Source organism: Lycorma delicatula, chromosome 5, assembly GCF_047948215.1.
Source record: "Lycorma delicatula isolate Av1 chromosome 5, ASM4794821v1, whole genome shotgun sequence".
In the NCBI taxonomy this organism is placed as follows: domain Eukaryota; kingdom Metazoa; phylum Arthropoda; class Insecta; order Hemiptera; family Fulgoridae; genus Lycorma; species Lycorma delicatula.
The window spans coordinates 179,507,130-179,520,919 of NC_134459.1; the positions used below are offsets into that span (position 1 = coordinate 179,507,130).

General features: G+C 32.1%; 1 protein-coding gene across 2 annotated transcripts in view; it reads left to right on the top strand.

The window, feature by feature from the left end:
- Positions 1-12,159, top strand: part of LOC142325642 (serine/threonine-protein phosphatase 2A regulatory subunit B'' subunit gamma-like) — a 58,717-nt gene extending 46,558 nt beyond the window's left edge. For both annotated transcript variants that reach the window (XM_075367657.1, XM_075367658.1), the window contains 5 exons: positions 571-759; positions 4,411-4,547; positions 5,570-5,783; positions 8,825-8,952; positions 11,858-12,159. In XM_075367657.1, the coding sequence (XP_075223772.1) occupies positions 571-759; positions 4,411-4,547; positions 5,570-5,783; positions 8,825-8,952; positions 11,858-11,972 (783 nt within the window). In that variant the 3' untranslated portion in view covers positions 11,973-12,159. The remainder of the gene's footprint in view (positions 1-570; positions 760-4,410; positions 4,548-5,569; positions 5,784-8,824; positions 8,953-11,857) is intronic.
- Positions 12,160-13,790: the final 1,631 nt, after the last annotated feature.

Below are 13,790 nucleotides of genomic sequence, written 5' to 3' on the forward strand. Positions count from 1 at the left end.
TAAGATAGCTGTTTATTTAGTTGTATTTTTGAAGTTCTGCCAGTGAAATTTAGAAAATACTCAGAATTTTCTTTTGGTTTTTCATTTATAAGTCTATCCATTTTTATTTTTTTAAACGTATAAAACATTTATTAAGACATATGGTAATCAGAGATGTTTTTTTGTGCAAAAAAGTAAACTTTGGAATGCATATTCTTTAGATATAATCGTTCATGTTGTGTTTTTTTGGTAGTATTTTCGCATTATTTTAATTGTGTTTGTCATTGTATTAGTTAATCGAGGGATTATACACAGTCTAACAAGTTTTAATAAAACTTGAAAACTTGCGGAGTGATGATCTTAATCTCAATATATACTATAAGGAGGGGAACTCACTCTCTTCTTTATGAAAAATAGTATTTTGTCACTTATCAGCTGGGATGTTCTTTACCCAAAGCACAATCTTGTCTTTTCAGTGTGACATTCAACAGAATTTTGAGCAAATTTTCACTACTAAATAATATTCATGCGATTGTGTTTACTAATTTACTTTTAGTCTTTCAACTTCTTTTTTTATGAATGTTGTTTTAGGATTTAGAAAGCTATATACTAGAATTAATTCCTACTCTACCACAGTTGGATGGATTAGAGAAGTCATTCCACAGCTTTTATGTGTGTACTGCTGTCAGAAAATTCATATTTTTCCTTGATCCCCTTCGTACTGGTCGTGTTAGAATTCAGGATATATTAGCGTGCAGTTTTCTAGATGATTTATTAGAGGTAATTATCTATTATGTTTTTTCTATTTTTTAATGTAATGTTATTTTCCTTCAATACTTTGCACAAGTAGGGAAACTATCTCCATAGGAAATGTTTCACAGTTGTTTTACTGGATATAATATGTTTATTCTGGTAGAATAATATAATTCTATTAGTTAACAATGATGCATTAACTTATTATATACAAGGGTCGTTGAATAATTACAGACAAATGGCAGCAGCAGTAAAAGTATTTAGTGAAATTAATTAAAACTGTCATGATATTCAAGTTGACACCCCTGACAAAGTAAATATCAGCTTATTAAAGAGAATTTTCATTATAAACTTTTTTGTTAATTTAAAATGTAGCTCCGCTTGAAAGTGAATCAACAGAGTGCTGTTGCAATTCATTTAATTTAAAATAATTGCAATAAATTTAACTGTATTAAATTTTTTAATTTTAAATAATTGCAATAAATTATTATAGCAATTATTTAAAACTGCAATGTACAATCAAAAGTAGGCGTTGTGACATTATACTCAATGTTACAATAAAATGCAGGTTTCACTTAAATATAAAAAAATAAAGTGAAACCCGCAATAAGGAAAAATACCAGTTCGTTCTCAAAAAATGAAATTCATCTGTACGATTACCGAAACTCCTGTATCGCTCAAAAGACACAGGAAGATCACATCCACCTTACAGCCTCATTCTTGCACCATCAGATTTTTCTTGTTTTTTCCTTGAAGAATTTTTACATGGCACCAATGTAGGCGACGGTGAGCAGGTCAAGAATGTGCTACAAGATTGGCTCAGTCACCAAAGTGAACAATTTTTGCTACTGGAATAAGAAAGCTCACTGAAAGAATGGACAAGTCCTAAATGTAGCCGAGAATTATGTTGAAAATTAGCTGTAGATTCATTGTCCTGAATAAATAATAATTTTTTTGATAGTCATTTGTCTCTTTAATTTTTGAACGAATCTCATCTATAGTAAATTATACTAGTTAAATGATGTGTATAACATAATTGTTAAAGTTGATGATTAAGTCTTATACAAATTATAAGTTCATTATTTATGCGCATAGTTAATTTCCTGTTCTTTAAGAAATTGAAGAATTAGAAATTGCATCTGCTATATGATTAGATTAAAATGCAGTTAATATACTAAAAAGTGAAAACTTTCAAAGTAAGAAATAGTTTACAAAATGTAACTAGAAGTATGTTTGAAAGTTTGACATAACCTCTAATGTAATTTTGTTTAAAATTGCCTAAGGTAGAATTTTTTTCTACTAGTGCTTAGTTTCCTATTTTTTGAGATGTATTTTTGCAATAACATAGATACTCTCTCAAGTTATTTCAGCAATAGAGTTGTTGCCCTTCGTGACGATGGCTTGAAAGAAGGAAAGTGTCTAAAGAAAGTCCACAGGTCAGTGTTCTAGGTCCCCTCATTTGGATTGTTGAATTCGACTCTCTTATGTGGTTGAGGTTGCCCAGTGGCTGTCCCCAATCATCGCTTATGCAAATGATGGGTAGAGAAACTCATGGAACAAGATGGAGTTAAGGGCTTGTGTAGTTCTTAGGTTATGGAGTCTTCGGTATAAGATGGTAAGATGGTCTTTAGTCCAGAAAAGACCACGATGATATTTGTGAATGGTCGGCTAGCTGAAACGTGTCAAGCACGAGTATTGATCGCTGGCCTTTCCAAGAATCTTTGATTCAAGGAGCACCTTCAGTTTGTTGCAAGGAAAGTATGTGATGCCTTCTTTGGTGTTCATAGAGTCATCCATCCTGATTGGAGGTTGAATTTTCGAACCATGAGGACTCTGTACAAAGGTGTCTGTGAGGCCATAATGTTGAACACTGTGGTTGTCAGGGCTCATCATATGCAATTCAAGAGTTATAGGGGACATTCTTCTACAAGCCCAGCGTCTTCTTTGTTAACTGTTGTTGGGGGTTACAGGACTGTCTTGTGAGAGGCAGTCTCTATTATCACCGGCACGAAACCAGTTGATATCCTCGCTACAGAACGTAGCAAGCGTTATATTTCTAAGAAGCTTCTTACCCAAGAGCATATGTGCTAGATTGAAGACCAATGTTTTGAATCTTGGAAGGTCAGGTGGAATGAATCTTCTACGGGTCGATATACGCATGGTATTTTCCTATATGTTACAGGTTTGTGAGCAATTAGCTGGGTTTCCCCCAATCTGTATATAACAACAATTTGTATCAGGAGATGATCCCTTTAGGGAGAGATTGGCTAAGTTTAGTTTGATTGACTCGGCCCTCTGCCTGGATTGTAGGGTTGACAACACTGTGGACCATGTCCTTTATATTTGCCCACAGTACCACAGTTTGAATGTACCAGAGTTGTTAGGGAACTTGAGACAGTAAACTCCTTTTTGGATCTGCAGAACTGGAAAACCTGCAGAGAATGGTCTGTAGTGGCTGGCTTCCTTCGATTTCTCACCCTGCACAGATCAGCTGAGGGGATCTGATTAGAGTAGTACCATGGGTGGCTAGGTGACTGTCTGGACGTTTGATTGGCTGAAGGTAGTCTCATTGGCACTGAGTCTCGGTTAGTTGTTTGAGTTGTAAATATGTAGCAATATTGTGATCCGTGGGGTGGTGTGTGTGCTATCGAGAAGTGTAGATGTCCACAATGCTGAGAGGTGTGTATACTGCCCTGCCGAAAACAAGCTGATTTAAGGTGATGGTCCTTTGATGAGCTGTGCCGGGAGCTCATTAAGTCGGAACTGAGTGGAAGAAAGAGGTCTGTCCTTGATTACCTGGTGGACCAGACCAGAGTCCAGTTCCAAAAAAATTAATTATCATAACTTAATTGGGAACTAGGTGTAAATTACCATTGTTGTTAACAACACATTTTAAACGGTACGATTTAGTGCTGAATGAAACTCGTTTAAGTTAAGTAAGTTGAGACATTTACAGTCACATTGCTAGTAAAGGTATGTAATGGACTAGCGGCAGGGTTCGCGCTTTCATGGACTGGGTTAGCTAGTTTAGAGGGCAACGAAGTAAGACAGAAGAGAGAAGATGTCTGGAAGAAGCCGGCAGTGAAGGTTATGACAGCTAAAAATCATTGGTGTAAATGTCTACCGAGGTATTTGCATCGGTGGCATTCCGATTGAGGCTTGGCTGATGATTGTGAGATGTAATCGGTTGGAGGGTCAAAAGACAATCTCTGTTAAAGCCCATCAGGGCTAGGAACAAAGGGGGTAGTGTGGCGACAGGGATCGCCACAATGTGGGGATCCTTGTCTTCCGTTATGGATTCCCTGACGTCTTCCGTTATGGAGGTTAGGATGTTAACATATAAATAAAGAACCTAAAAAGTTATTTTAAAACATTCAAATATAAATTTCTGAATAATGAATCAAACCGCATATAAATTTCTGAAAAAGCAATAATAATTAAATAATTAATTATTTTGTTAAAAATTAATATTTGTTATGATAAATTTTTAACTCGGACAGTTTTATGTTATCTGTAATGCAGTAGTTTACAGTTTAGCATATGTAAATGTGTTTTTATTTTACTCATACTGTAGAATGCTAATTGTTTTTTCGGCATCAAACAAATATTATTTTATAATTTATTTTTCTTTTATAAATTCCTATACGGTTAACCGATTATGTATTTTTCATTTTTTAGCTAAGAGATGAAGACTTACCTAAGGACTTACAGGAAGTCAATTGGTTCTCAGCACCTTCAGCTTTACGAGTTTACGGACAGTACCTGAACTTGGATAAAGATCACAATGGAATGCTCAGCAAAGAAGAACTTGCAGGGTATTTTATTGATTATGTTTAATTCTGAAATCGCTTGAATTAATGAACTGAAATAATTCTCTCCCTATATTTATAGTAGCATATTTGTTCCTCTCGCTTCTTTTTCTTTGTCATTCCTATTCCTGAATTTCCATCATTTTATTCTGTGTTAATAAATCTGCAATTCCTTAACAAAAAATCTTGCTAATATTTTCACCTTATCTAGCTGATTTCTAGTACGTGAAAACTTTTTATATTCCTTCCTTTTTTGAATTTTTATCTTGCTGATTTGTCTAAATTTCTGGCATGTACTGAATCGACTCAAACAGTCAGTAATTTTTCATAAATTTTCTGATGGCCTTCTTCTCTTGATTAGTCCATACCAAATACAGTTGCGATTGTTTTCATCTGCAATATTTTATCCAAGAGAATGTCACCATATTTTTTTCCAAAAGGTGAAGAATGAAAAAAAAATTGCCTCAAAAATGAATAGCTCTTAATTTTCCATTGTTTAACAATAGTGCATGTGCTCCTTTAAGTTTCTATTATTCAAGCCTTGTCGACTATTAATCGGTCAACATCCTCTATGATTAAATAAAGAGATGATGCCTCCTTTCAGGAACCATTTCTTCATATGGACTTTGTGCAGATAGCTCATCCGTTGCGGTAATGTCTGCACTATTGCTATCTGCTCTGCAGAGACATATCATTTCCTCACTGATAGTGACATTTCTTGATTCCTTAATGGAGATGAACGGTGTCCGGTTGTTAATTTTTAAAAAACAGACTAGCCTGTAGTAAAAATAAATGTTACAGAAAATAAAGGCAGTACTGAAAAACGCTGTAGATTACAACTGTTGGCTAATCAAACGATTTCTTTCTTCCTAAAAAGTATGTACATCAGATGCAATAGACAGTACAACAGTATTATTACAGCTGCACCTACTGATTTATTGCTAACTCACCAGAAACATGACCAGAGAAAATTAAAATAATTTGTCAGTTTTATTTAATAATTACTTTTTTCATTAATTTTATTACAGTTATGGTACCGGAACACTGACAGGAGTGTTTTTGGACAGAGTTTTTCAAGAATGTTTAACTTATGATGGTGAAATGGATTACAAAACCTACTTAGATTTTGTTTTGGCATTAGAGAATCGTCATGAACCGCAAGCTCTGCATTATTTATTTCGCATACTTGATATTAATGGTCAAGGATATCTTGACACTTTCTGCTTAAATTACTTTTTCAGAGTGAGTATTATAGGCTATAGTCTACTTTTAATATTACTTTGTTACTATGATGAATTAATTTATCAACATCAAACACTGAGTTTATAAATTATAGGTTAAAGTTTAGAAATAGTACAAAACAACCAGAAGCCTTCCTATGAACATAAAAAACCCACAAGAACAGAAAGAACGACACATAATTTAATTGGTGTATCAGCTTATAGAGATTTTCTGGTAATTTATTATCGTTCGATAGATAATTATATACGCTGTTTGTCCGATGAAAAGATATAACTGAATTTCACTCTGCAACAGAAAAATATTGAGTAAATAAATAAAAATTATTATGTAAATAATAATTATAAAATAAATAATAAAATAAATTATAAAAATAAATAAAAGTGTTTGCAATAGAATATTTCACTTAAGTCATATTTCACAAGTCTCTAGCAAGGAAATAACCCATTTTTATTGTTGCATGATAGTTTTTATTCTTTAATCGTATTAGATTCTTTAGAGGAGCATTGTGCTGTTTAACATTACACTCTAGGTAAATTTTTATCGATAGGAGTTGCACATAAATTTACATTAACACAATATGTAAAGTTAATTTAATTTTGATAAATTTTTACAATGAGTCAGAAAATGTCATAATCGGTCACTTCAGTCTTGAGGATAAACATAAATCTAAAAAATCTGCACAAGCTTTATTAGTTCAAGAATCTGCTCCAGATTTTTGTGGATGGAGTAATAAATTGTTAGAGAAGTCTGTACTGTTAAAGAAATTGCTTTTGCCTTCTGTTTTTAGCAACTACGTTGAAAGTTTAATTAATAAAAAAAAAAAGAATATATCTTAACTTCAACTTACAGTAATGAATCGCAAATAAAATGAAAGATTATTTCTTACAGTGATTGCCCACAACTCTTCAGTCTGAAATTGCTTCAGTCCTAAGCTTTAAATCATGTAATCAGTAGGTAGTGGAGGCATATACACAAGATCCTAATAAAAACACAAAGGAAAAAATCATATGGGGGTCGATAGGCTGACCCTGGAGGATATCGCAAACAAGCTCTATCATCAGGTCCATGTTGACTGATCCAGTGGTCAGGGAAAATCTCTCAATTGATGTACAAAGTTATGCCAGTGAGGAGGCACACCATCTTGTTGAAAAATAAAACTTTCTGTTCAGACTTGCAGTTGAGGAAAGCGCTGTATATTCAGCATATCCAAATAAGCAACTCCTGTTATATTTGCTTCAGCAAAAAAGAACAACCTGTAAACTTGACATGAGGATATTGATAAGAAAACATTTAATTTTGGAAACTCTTTTTACATTGTAAGAGTTCATGAGGATTTTCTGACCCCCCACGATATGAACTTTTGTACGATAACTTTTCCACTATTGAAATGTTGACTTATCACTAAACACAATAGGATCAAGAAAGTCATCATCATCTTTAGCAACATTTTGATCATGAAGTTGGCACACACAGTGTGGTCTGTAGTCTTCAAAGTCTGTGACAACTATAAGTGGTATGAAAACATATGTAAGTGTTTCCTAAAAAAAAAATTCCATATTATTACCACCAGCATTGTTAATTTACAGCTGACTTTCCTAACATATCTTGAGGATTATGCAGGTAAGACTTCTTGATATGTTCAACATTTTCTTCAGATACTCTTGCTCTCTGTTCTCTTCCATTTATACAGACATTCAATCGTTTCAAACTAACTGTGCCATTGCCACTCAAAGGATCGCGATTAAACTTTCTAGAGATTGCATGAACTGTAATTACAGATTCATATTTAGCAAATTGCAAAACACTGAAGGCTTTGTGTTTCAGGAAAGTGCTTTTTTCCTTTAATTCTAGTCTTGTACACATTCTTTAATCAACGCTGTACACTTCATCCAAAAGATATTGTAACAGATTAAAACTCTGATATTTTTATTTTGTAACCCTGGTATATTGTGAATGGCTAATATACACCTAAATCAAAACAAAATTTTATCTGGAAACATTTAAAGTCATCTTTGAAAAAAATAAGTTTAAAATAATAATAATAATAATATGAGCTTGTTAATTCCTTATCACAACTTGTTTTGATAAAGGGAAAACATGACTTTTTTTCTACTTCCTGGAGAACATCCAATAGCTTAGCTTACTCTGATCTACTGTTGTCCAATGTTAACTCTGTATTAATTGAAAAGGATCAAGGAAGTCACAGTACTGTTGTATGACAACGCTCATCCACACAACTGAGACATTCAACGTAATTGAGGCTGTAAGCACTAATGGAAATCGATCAGGAAGTGTTTCCACACCTATCCTCTACTTTTTCTGTTTAGCCTTTGGAACCATTGTAAGGTATTACTTCAGAGGATGAATGCGGATGATATGTATGAATGTAAATAGAGTGTAGTCTTGTACACTTATGGTGAGGTCGACTATTCCTGAGATATGTGATTGATTGAAACCCAACCGTCAAAGAACACTGTATAAAGGTAACCTTTACTAGGATTTGAACCTTCCTGTTGACTAAATTTGTCACTGAATGATTTCCAATTCTTTTGTCCGCTTAAAGAAAGTCTTTCTGTAGTCATGAACAATTAAAAATAAAGGTGCTAAATTGATGTTGATATTAAACAAAGAATAATTTGTTACTATAAAACAGGATTAGTAAAAAAGATTGGACGATTGCATGATTTGAAAGGGAAATTTTGTTTAGAACTAAGTTAATCTTTGAACAATAAACAACAGTTATGAAATCAATAATTCTGTCCTTAATTATTGAATGGCCAATGTAAAAAAATTACTACATCCTTGTATTATAATGGATTTTTTTTAAATTTAAAATAAAAAATAAAATAAATTTTTAAATAATACTTGTTCTTTACTTTCCCTAATAATTTTGGCATCGAATGCTTATTATTTTCTGGGAAAACGTAATCAGTTTTTGGCAGAGTCACTTGTTAATCATATCAGCCTACCTGCAACTGTAAGGCTACAGGTAAGCTGACATCTATATGGTTGTTTACCTATACCTATAAGTTTGTTTACAGGCGATTCAAGAACAAATGCGTAAGCACGGTCAAGAACCTGTATCATTTCATGATATTAAAGATGAACTGTTTGATATGATTAAACCTGTATGTCCAACTAAAATTACTCTACAAGATCTTTTTAACAGGTCAGTTCATATTTTCAATGTTGGACATTGTTTGTTTAAAAAAAATAAGTTATTTATCAGATGAAATAGAGTAAATTATTTGTTACTAAAAGCTAAATTTAAACTAACATTGACTTCTGAATAAGAACGGAAGCCATAGATATTAAGAATAATTATTAATTTTGTAATAATCCAAGTATTAATTTATAAATCTTGATTTTGAGACTTAGTTTTTTTTTATTACTTGTTGATTGCTAGAAAGTAGAAATTTTCTGTCATATCTCAAGATATTATTATCGTTAGATCTCACTCTTCTTACTGATAACAGCAAATACTGAGTTTCTACATGAATAATATATTTGGTTACTCTAGTAATTGATTTTTGGTTAATTCATCAATTCTCCCATAAATACTTCTTAAATTAAAGTAGATAGCGATTTAAAAATAAATTATCTTTTTGAAAACTATGAAGTTTAAATGACAAGAATATCATCTCAACATTTAATGAACAAATTTTTTTTACTCTTGCATTCCTTAGACTGTAATTTCATTTTTCATCATTTTTCCCTGTACCAGCAGCAATCCATCATTCGCATAAGCGATGATTGGGGACAGCCACTGGGCAACCTCAACCACATAAGAGAGTCGAATTCAACAATCCAGATGAGGGGACCTAGAACACTGACCTGTGGACTTTCTTTAGACACTTTCCTTCTTTCAAGCCATCGTCACGAAGGGCAACAACTCTATTGCTGAAATAACTTGAGAGAGTATCTATGTTATTGCAAAAATACATCTCAAAAAATAGGAAACTAAGCACTAGTAGAAAAAAATTCTACCTTAGGCAATTTTAAACAAAATTACATTAGAGGTTATGTCAAACTTTCAAACATACTTCTAGTTACATTTTGTAAATTATTTCTTACTTTGAAAGTTTTCACTTTTTAGTATATTAACTGCATTTTAATCTAATCATATAGCAGATGCAATTTCTAATTCTTCAATTTCTTAAAGAACAGGAAATTAACTATGCGCATAAATAATGAACTTATAATTTGTATAAGACTTAATCATCAACTTTAACAATTATGTTATACACATCATTTAACTAGTATAATTTACTATAGATGAGATTCGTTCAAAAATTAAAGAGACAAATGACTATCAAAAAAATTATTATTTATTCAGGACAATGAATCTACAGCTAATTTTCAACATAATTCTCGGCTACATTTAGGACTTGTCCATTCTTTCAGTGAGCTTTCTTATTCCAGTAGCAAAAATTGTTCACTTTGGTGACTGAGCCAATCTTGAAGCACATTCTTGACCTGCTCACCGTCGCCTACATTGGTGCCATGTAAAAATTCTTCAAGGAAAAAACAAGAAAAATCTGATGGTGCAAGAATGAGGCTGTAAGGTGGATGTGATCTTCCTGTGTCTTTTGAGCGATACAGGAGCTTGGGTAATCGTACAGATGAATTTCATTTTTTGAGAACAAACTGGTATTTTTCCTCATTGCGGGTTTCACTTTATTTTTTTATATTTAAGTGAAACCTGCATTTTATTGTAACATTGAGTATACTGTCACAACACATACTTTTCATTGACCATTGTAGTTTTAAATGAATGGCAACAGCACTCTGTTCTTTCACAATTCACTTTCAAGCGAAGCTACATTTTAAATTAACAAAAAAGTTTATAATAAAAATTCTCTTTAATAAGCTGATATTTACCTTGTCAGGGATGTCAACTTGAATGTCATGACAGTTTTAATTAATTTCACTAAAAATACTTTTACTGCTGCTGCCATTTGTCTGTAATTATTCAACGACCCTTGTATATAAGTTAATGCATCATTGTTAACTAATAAAATTATATTATTCTACCAGAATAAACATATTATATCCAGTAAAACAACTGTGAAACATTTCCTATGGAGATGGTTTCCCTACTTGTGCAAAGTATTGAAGGAAAATAACATTGCATTAAAAAAAGAGAAAAACCATAATAGATAATTAATTACCTCTGTAACTGTGGTACAGTAGGAATTAATTCTAGTATATAGCTTTCTAAATCGTAAAACAACATTCATAAAAAAAGATCATCTTCTAATATTTTTTCTGTTAATCCTGAAATAAAATACACATTATATTAATTAAATGCATTTAAACATTAATAACAGAAGTTTTCATTTGAAAAAATAAAAATGAATTTAAAGTGTAACAGACTCGATGAGTAGTAGGTCTCTGTGTTTAATTCCCATTCATATTATGGTATTTTCTAAAAAATTTAAGTATTTTTTCTAAAAAAAATTGTTGTATTTTCCAATAAGAATTATATGTTGTTAGCATCTCAGAAACTATTGATTGTATCGAGGTAACTGAAAGTCTTAAATACATATAGGAAAATTTTAGAATAAAATTGTGTAACCTTAAATTTTTTACCTAGTATCATGTTTTGTATAGCTGAAATATTTCAGTACAAAAATTATGCAATCAAATCGTATTACTTTTAATTCCTTTCTGATGTAGCCAGTGTAATAAGAAAACATTAGTTTTGAAAGAAAACAAATTTAATCTTTTAACGAAACTGTAAATGATAACCTAGTTAATTATTTAAGGTCAGCCGTGATAAGAATTTAAACTAAATAAATATTTATTCCTGATGGCCCTGAATGTTGTTACATATTGACTTTGTTCTTTGACTAAAATCTTTTTTAATTTTTTTTTCAAAGCAGTAAGGATTTGCTATACTATAGAAATTATTATTGATAAAAGTTGAAAAAGATTGTAAAAATAATTTACTTTTATATTCATACATATATAACATAAGTACCGTTGCATATCTGTGCTGTACTTTTGTTTTACATTTTAAAAAACCAAATATAATTTTTATACCTATCCCATTTTAATTAATATTTTTTCAGCGGTCAGGGAGAAACTCTCGTCAGCATTTTAATTGATTTAAATGGGTTCTGGACTTACGAAAACAGAGAAGCAATGGCTGCTGAGACAAACGATGAACCTGCTGATGGAACTTAACTCAATACTTTGAATTTTTTCCTGTTCCAAATTTTAAAAAAAGGAAAAGAAATGAAAAAACAAATGACATGGATCGCTGCTTTTTAACAACTATCAGTTTAATTGTGAACTGCAGTAATTTTATTTACAATTGTGTACTCTTGAAGTGTAGGACATATTACATATACATTTTACAGTAACTATAAAATTTGAACAATTTTTTTAACCTTTAATATAATACTTTCCTTACATCCAAACAAAGATTAAATAAGTATAATTTTTTAGTAATTTACTGAACATTGTGTTCTATATATATCATCAAACACATGTAATTATTAATGGAACTTTCAAGTGAATCTTATCTCCTTAAAATGACAATAAAAGTCTGTAAAAATCACATTGTGTCCACCACAGTATAGTTTACTGAATATAAATTTTATGAACTAGGTGTTAGATATCATTATACATATCATAGGTGCTGTGTTTTTCCCCCTACACCCCTGCATTGGATCAGCAATTAAGCATGGCTCAATGCATCTCTTCCTGCCTACCCCAAACTCTTAATGCCCCTTCCTGCCTACTGGCTGTACATCTGGCATGATGGGTTGGCCGCCAGTTGAATCTTTTGTTGTTTTATTGCCCGCTCAAACAGGGGATACCATTACTGGCTCCCTGCCAGTCTGGGCAAACAATGCTCTCAGACACCCCCGCACTTGATTCTCTGTCATTGCCAGAAGTCTCCTTCTAGCTTGCCAGTCATGATCTTATAACCCTGGCCCTAGGGATTGTCATCTATGTTGGCACAAAGTTGTTTCCAACATGTCTATTTGTCCCTAGCTGAGAGCTGAGGTATATACCATTTTAGCACATTCTTGGCGATCTACATCTGGCCCTATTAACACGTTGATACATCTTCCTAAGTGCCCAAACTTTACTGCATAATTGCTGCAGTTATACATTCCACCAAAATGAGTCTCTGGTGCCTGTACCATTACATCCGATTGTGCGCATTCATCAGCTACCACTCCCATTAATTCTACAGGGTTATTCACATTAGTCAGTCACCACCATATGTTCTTTGCGAACCTTATACAACCCAATCTTGAGATAATCAATCGTGTTTACTGTTCACCTGAGACTCTAACTCATACATAATATGCCGATGATCCAATAGGGTTTTGGTTTCAGGACCCTCCAGTTTGTGCATAATGTTTGTTAAATACAAAACTATGTTACTCCAAAAATAACAAACACAGCAGCTACTAAAAAAATTGAGAAATGAACTAGTTTTCTATCTCCTGAATATTATAATATATTATATATTATCACCTCAATATCGAACAAGCTATTTAAATATCAACCCACAAACTGAAAACAGTTGTAAGAAACACTGAGAAAAGTGTGGAAGCTTGTATTAATAAAGATGGTGGCCACTTCCAGCTTTTAGTCTAGAATTTAAGGTATCAGAAAATTCAGAAATAAAATATTTAATTTAATAACCTACAAATGCCTTTTTTATTTAAATATACCTACTGACATAGATGGGTTGCATTTTATATGGGACACCTGTAGTTAATTAAGATTATTGGCTTCCAAGAGCCAAAATGTTTTTGGTTTATCCAATTTTTTAAAAAAAAATATTTATAAATTACAGACCATTAGCAAACTACTCTGATAATAAATATGGTTTGTTCCCTGATTAACTTAACCTTTATGAAGTTATTGCCGTTTTTAAAAAGATGAAATTGATCAAGGAGTTCAAAACTGTGTGAAGTTATTTTCATTTTTAATGGCTCATAACTTTCCTGTCTTGCTAGAATATTTATAAAGTTCCAGATT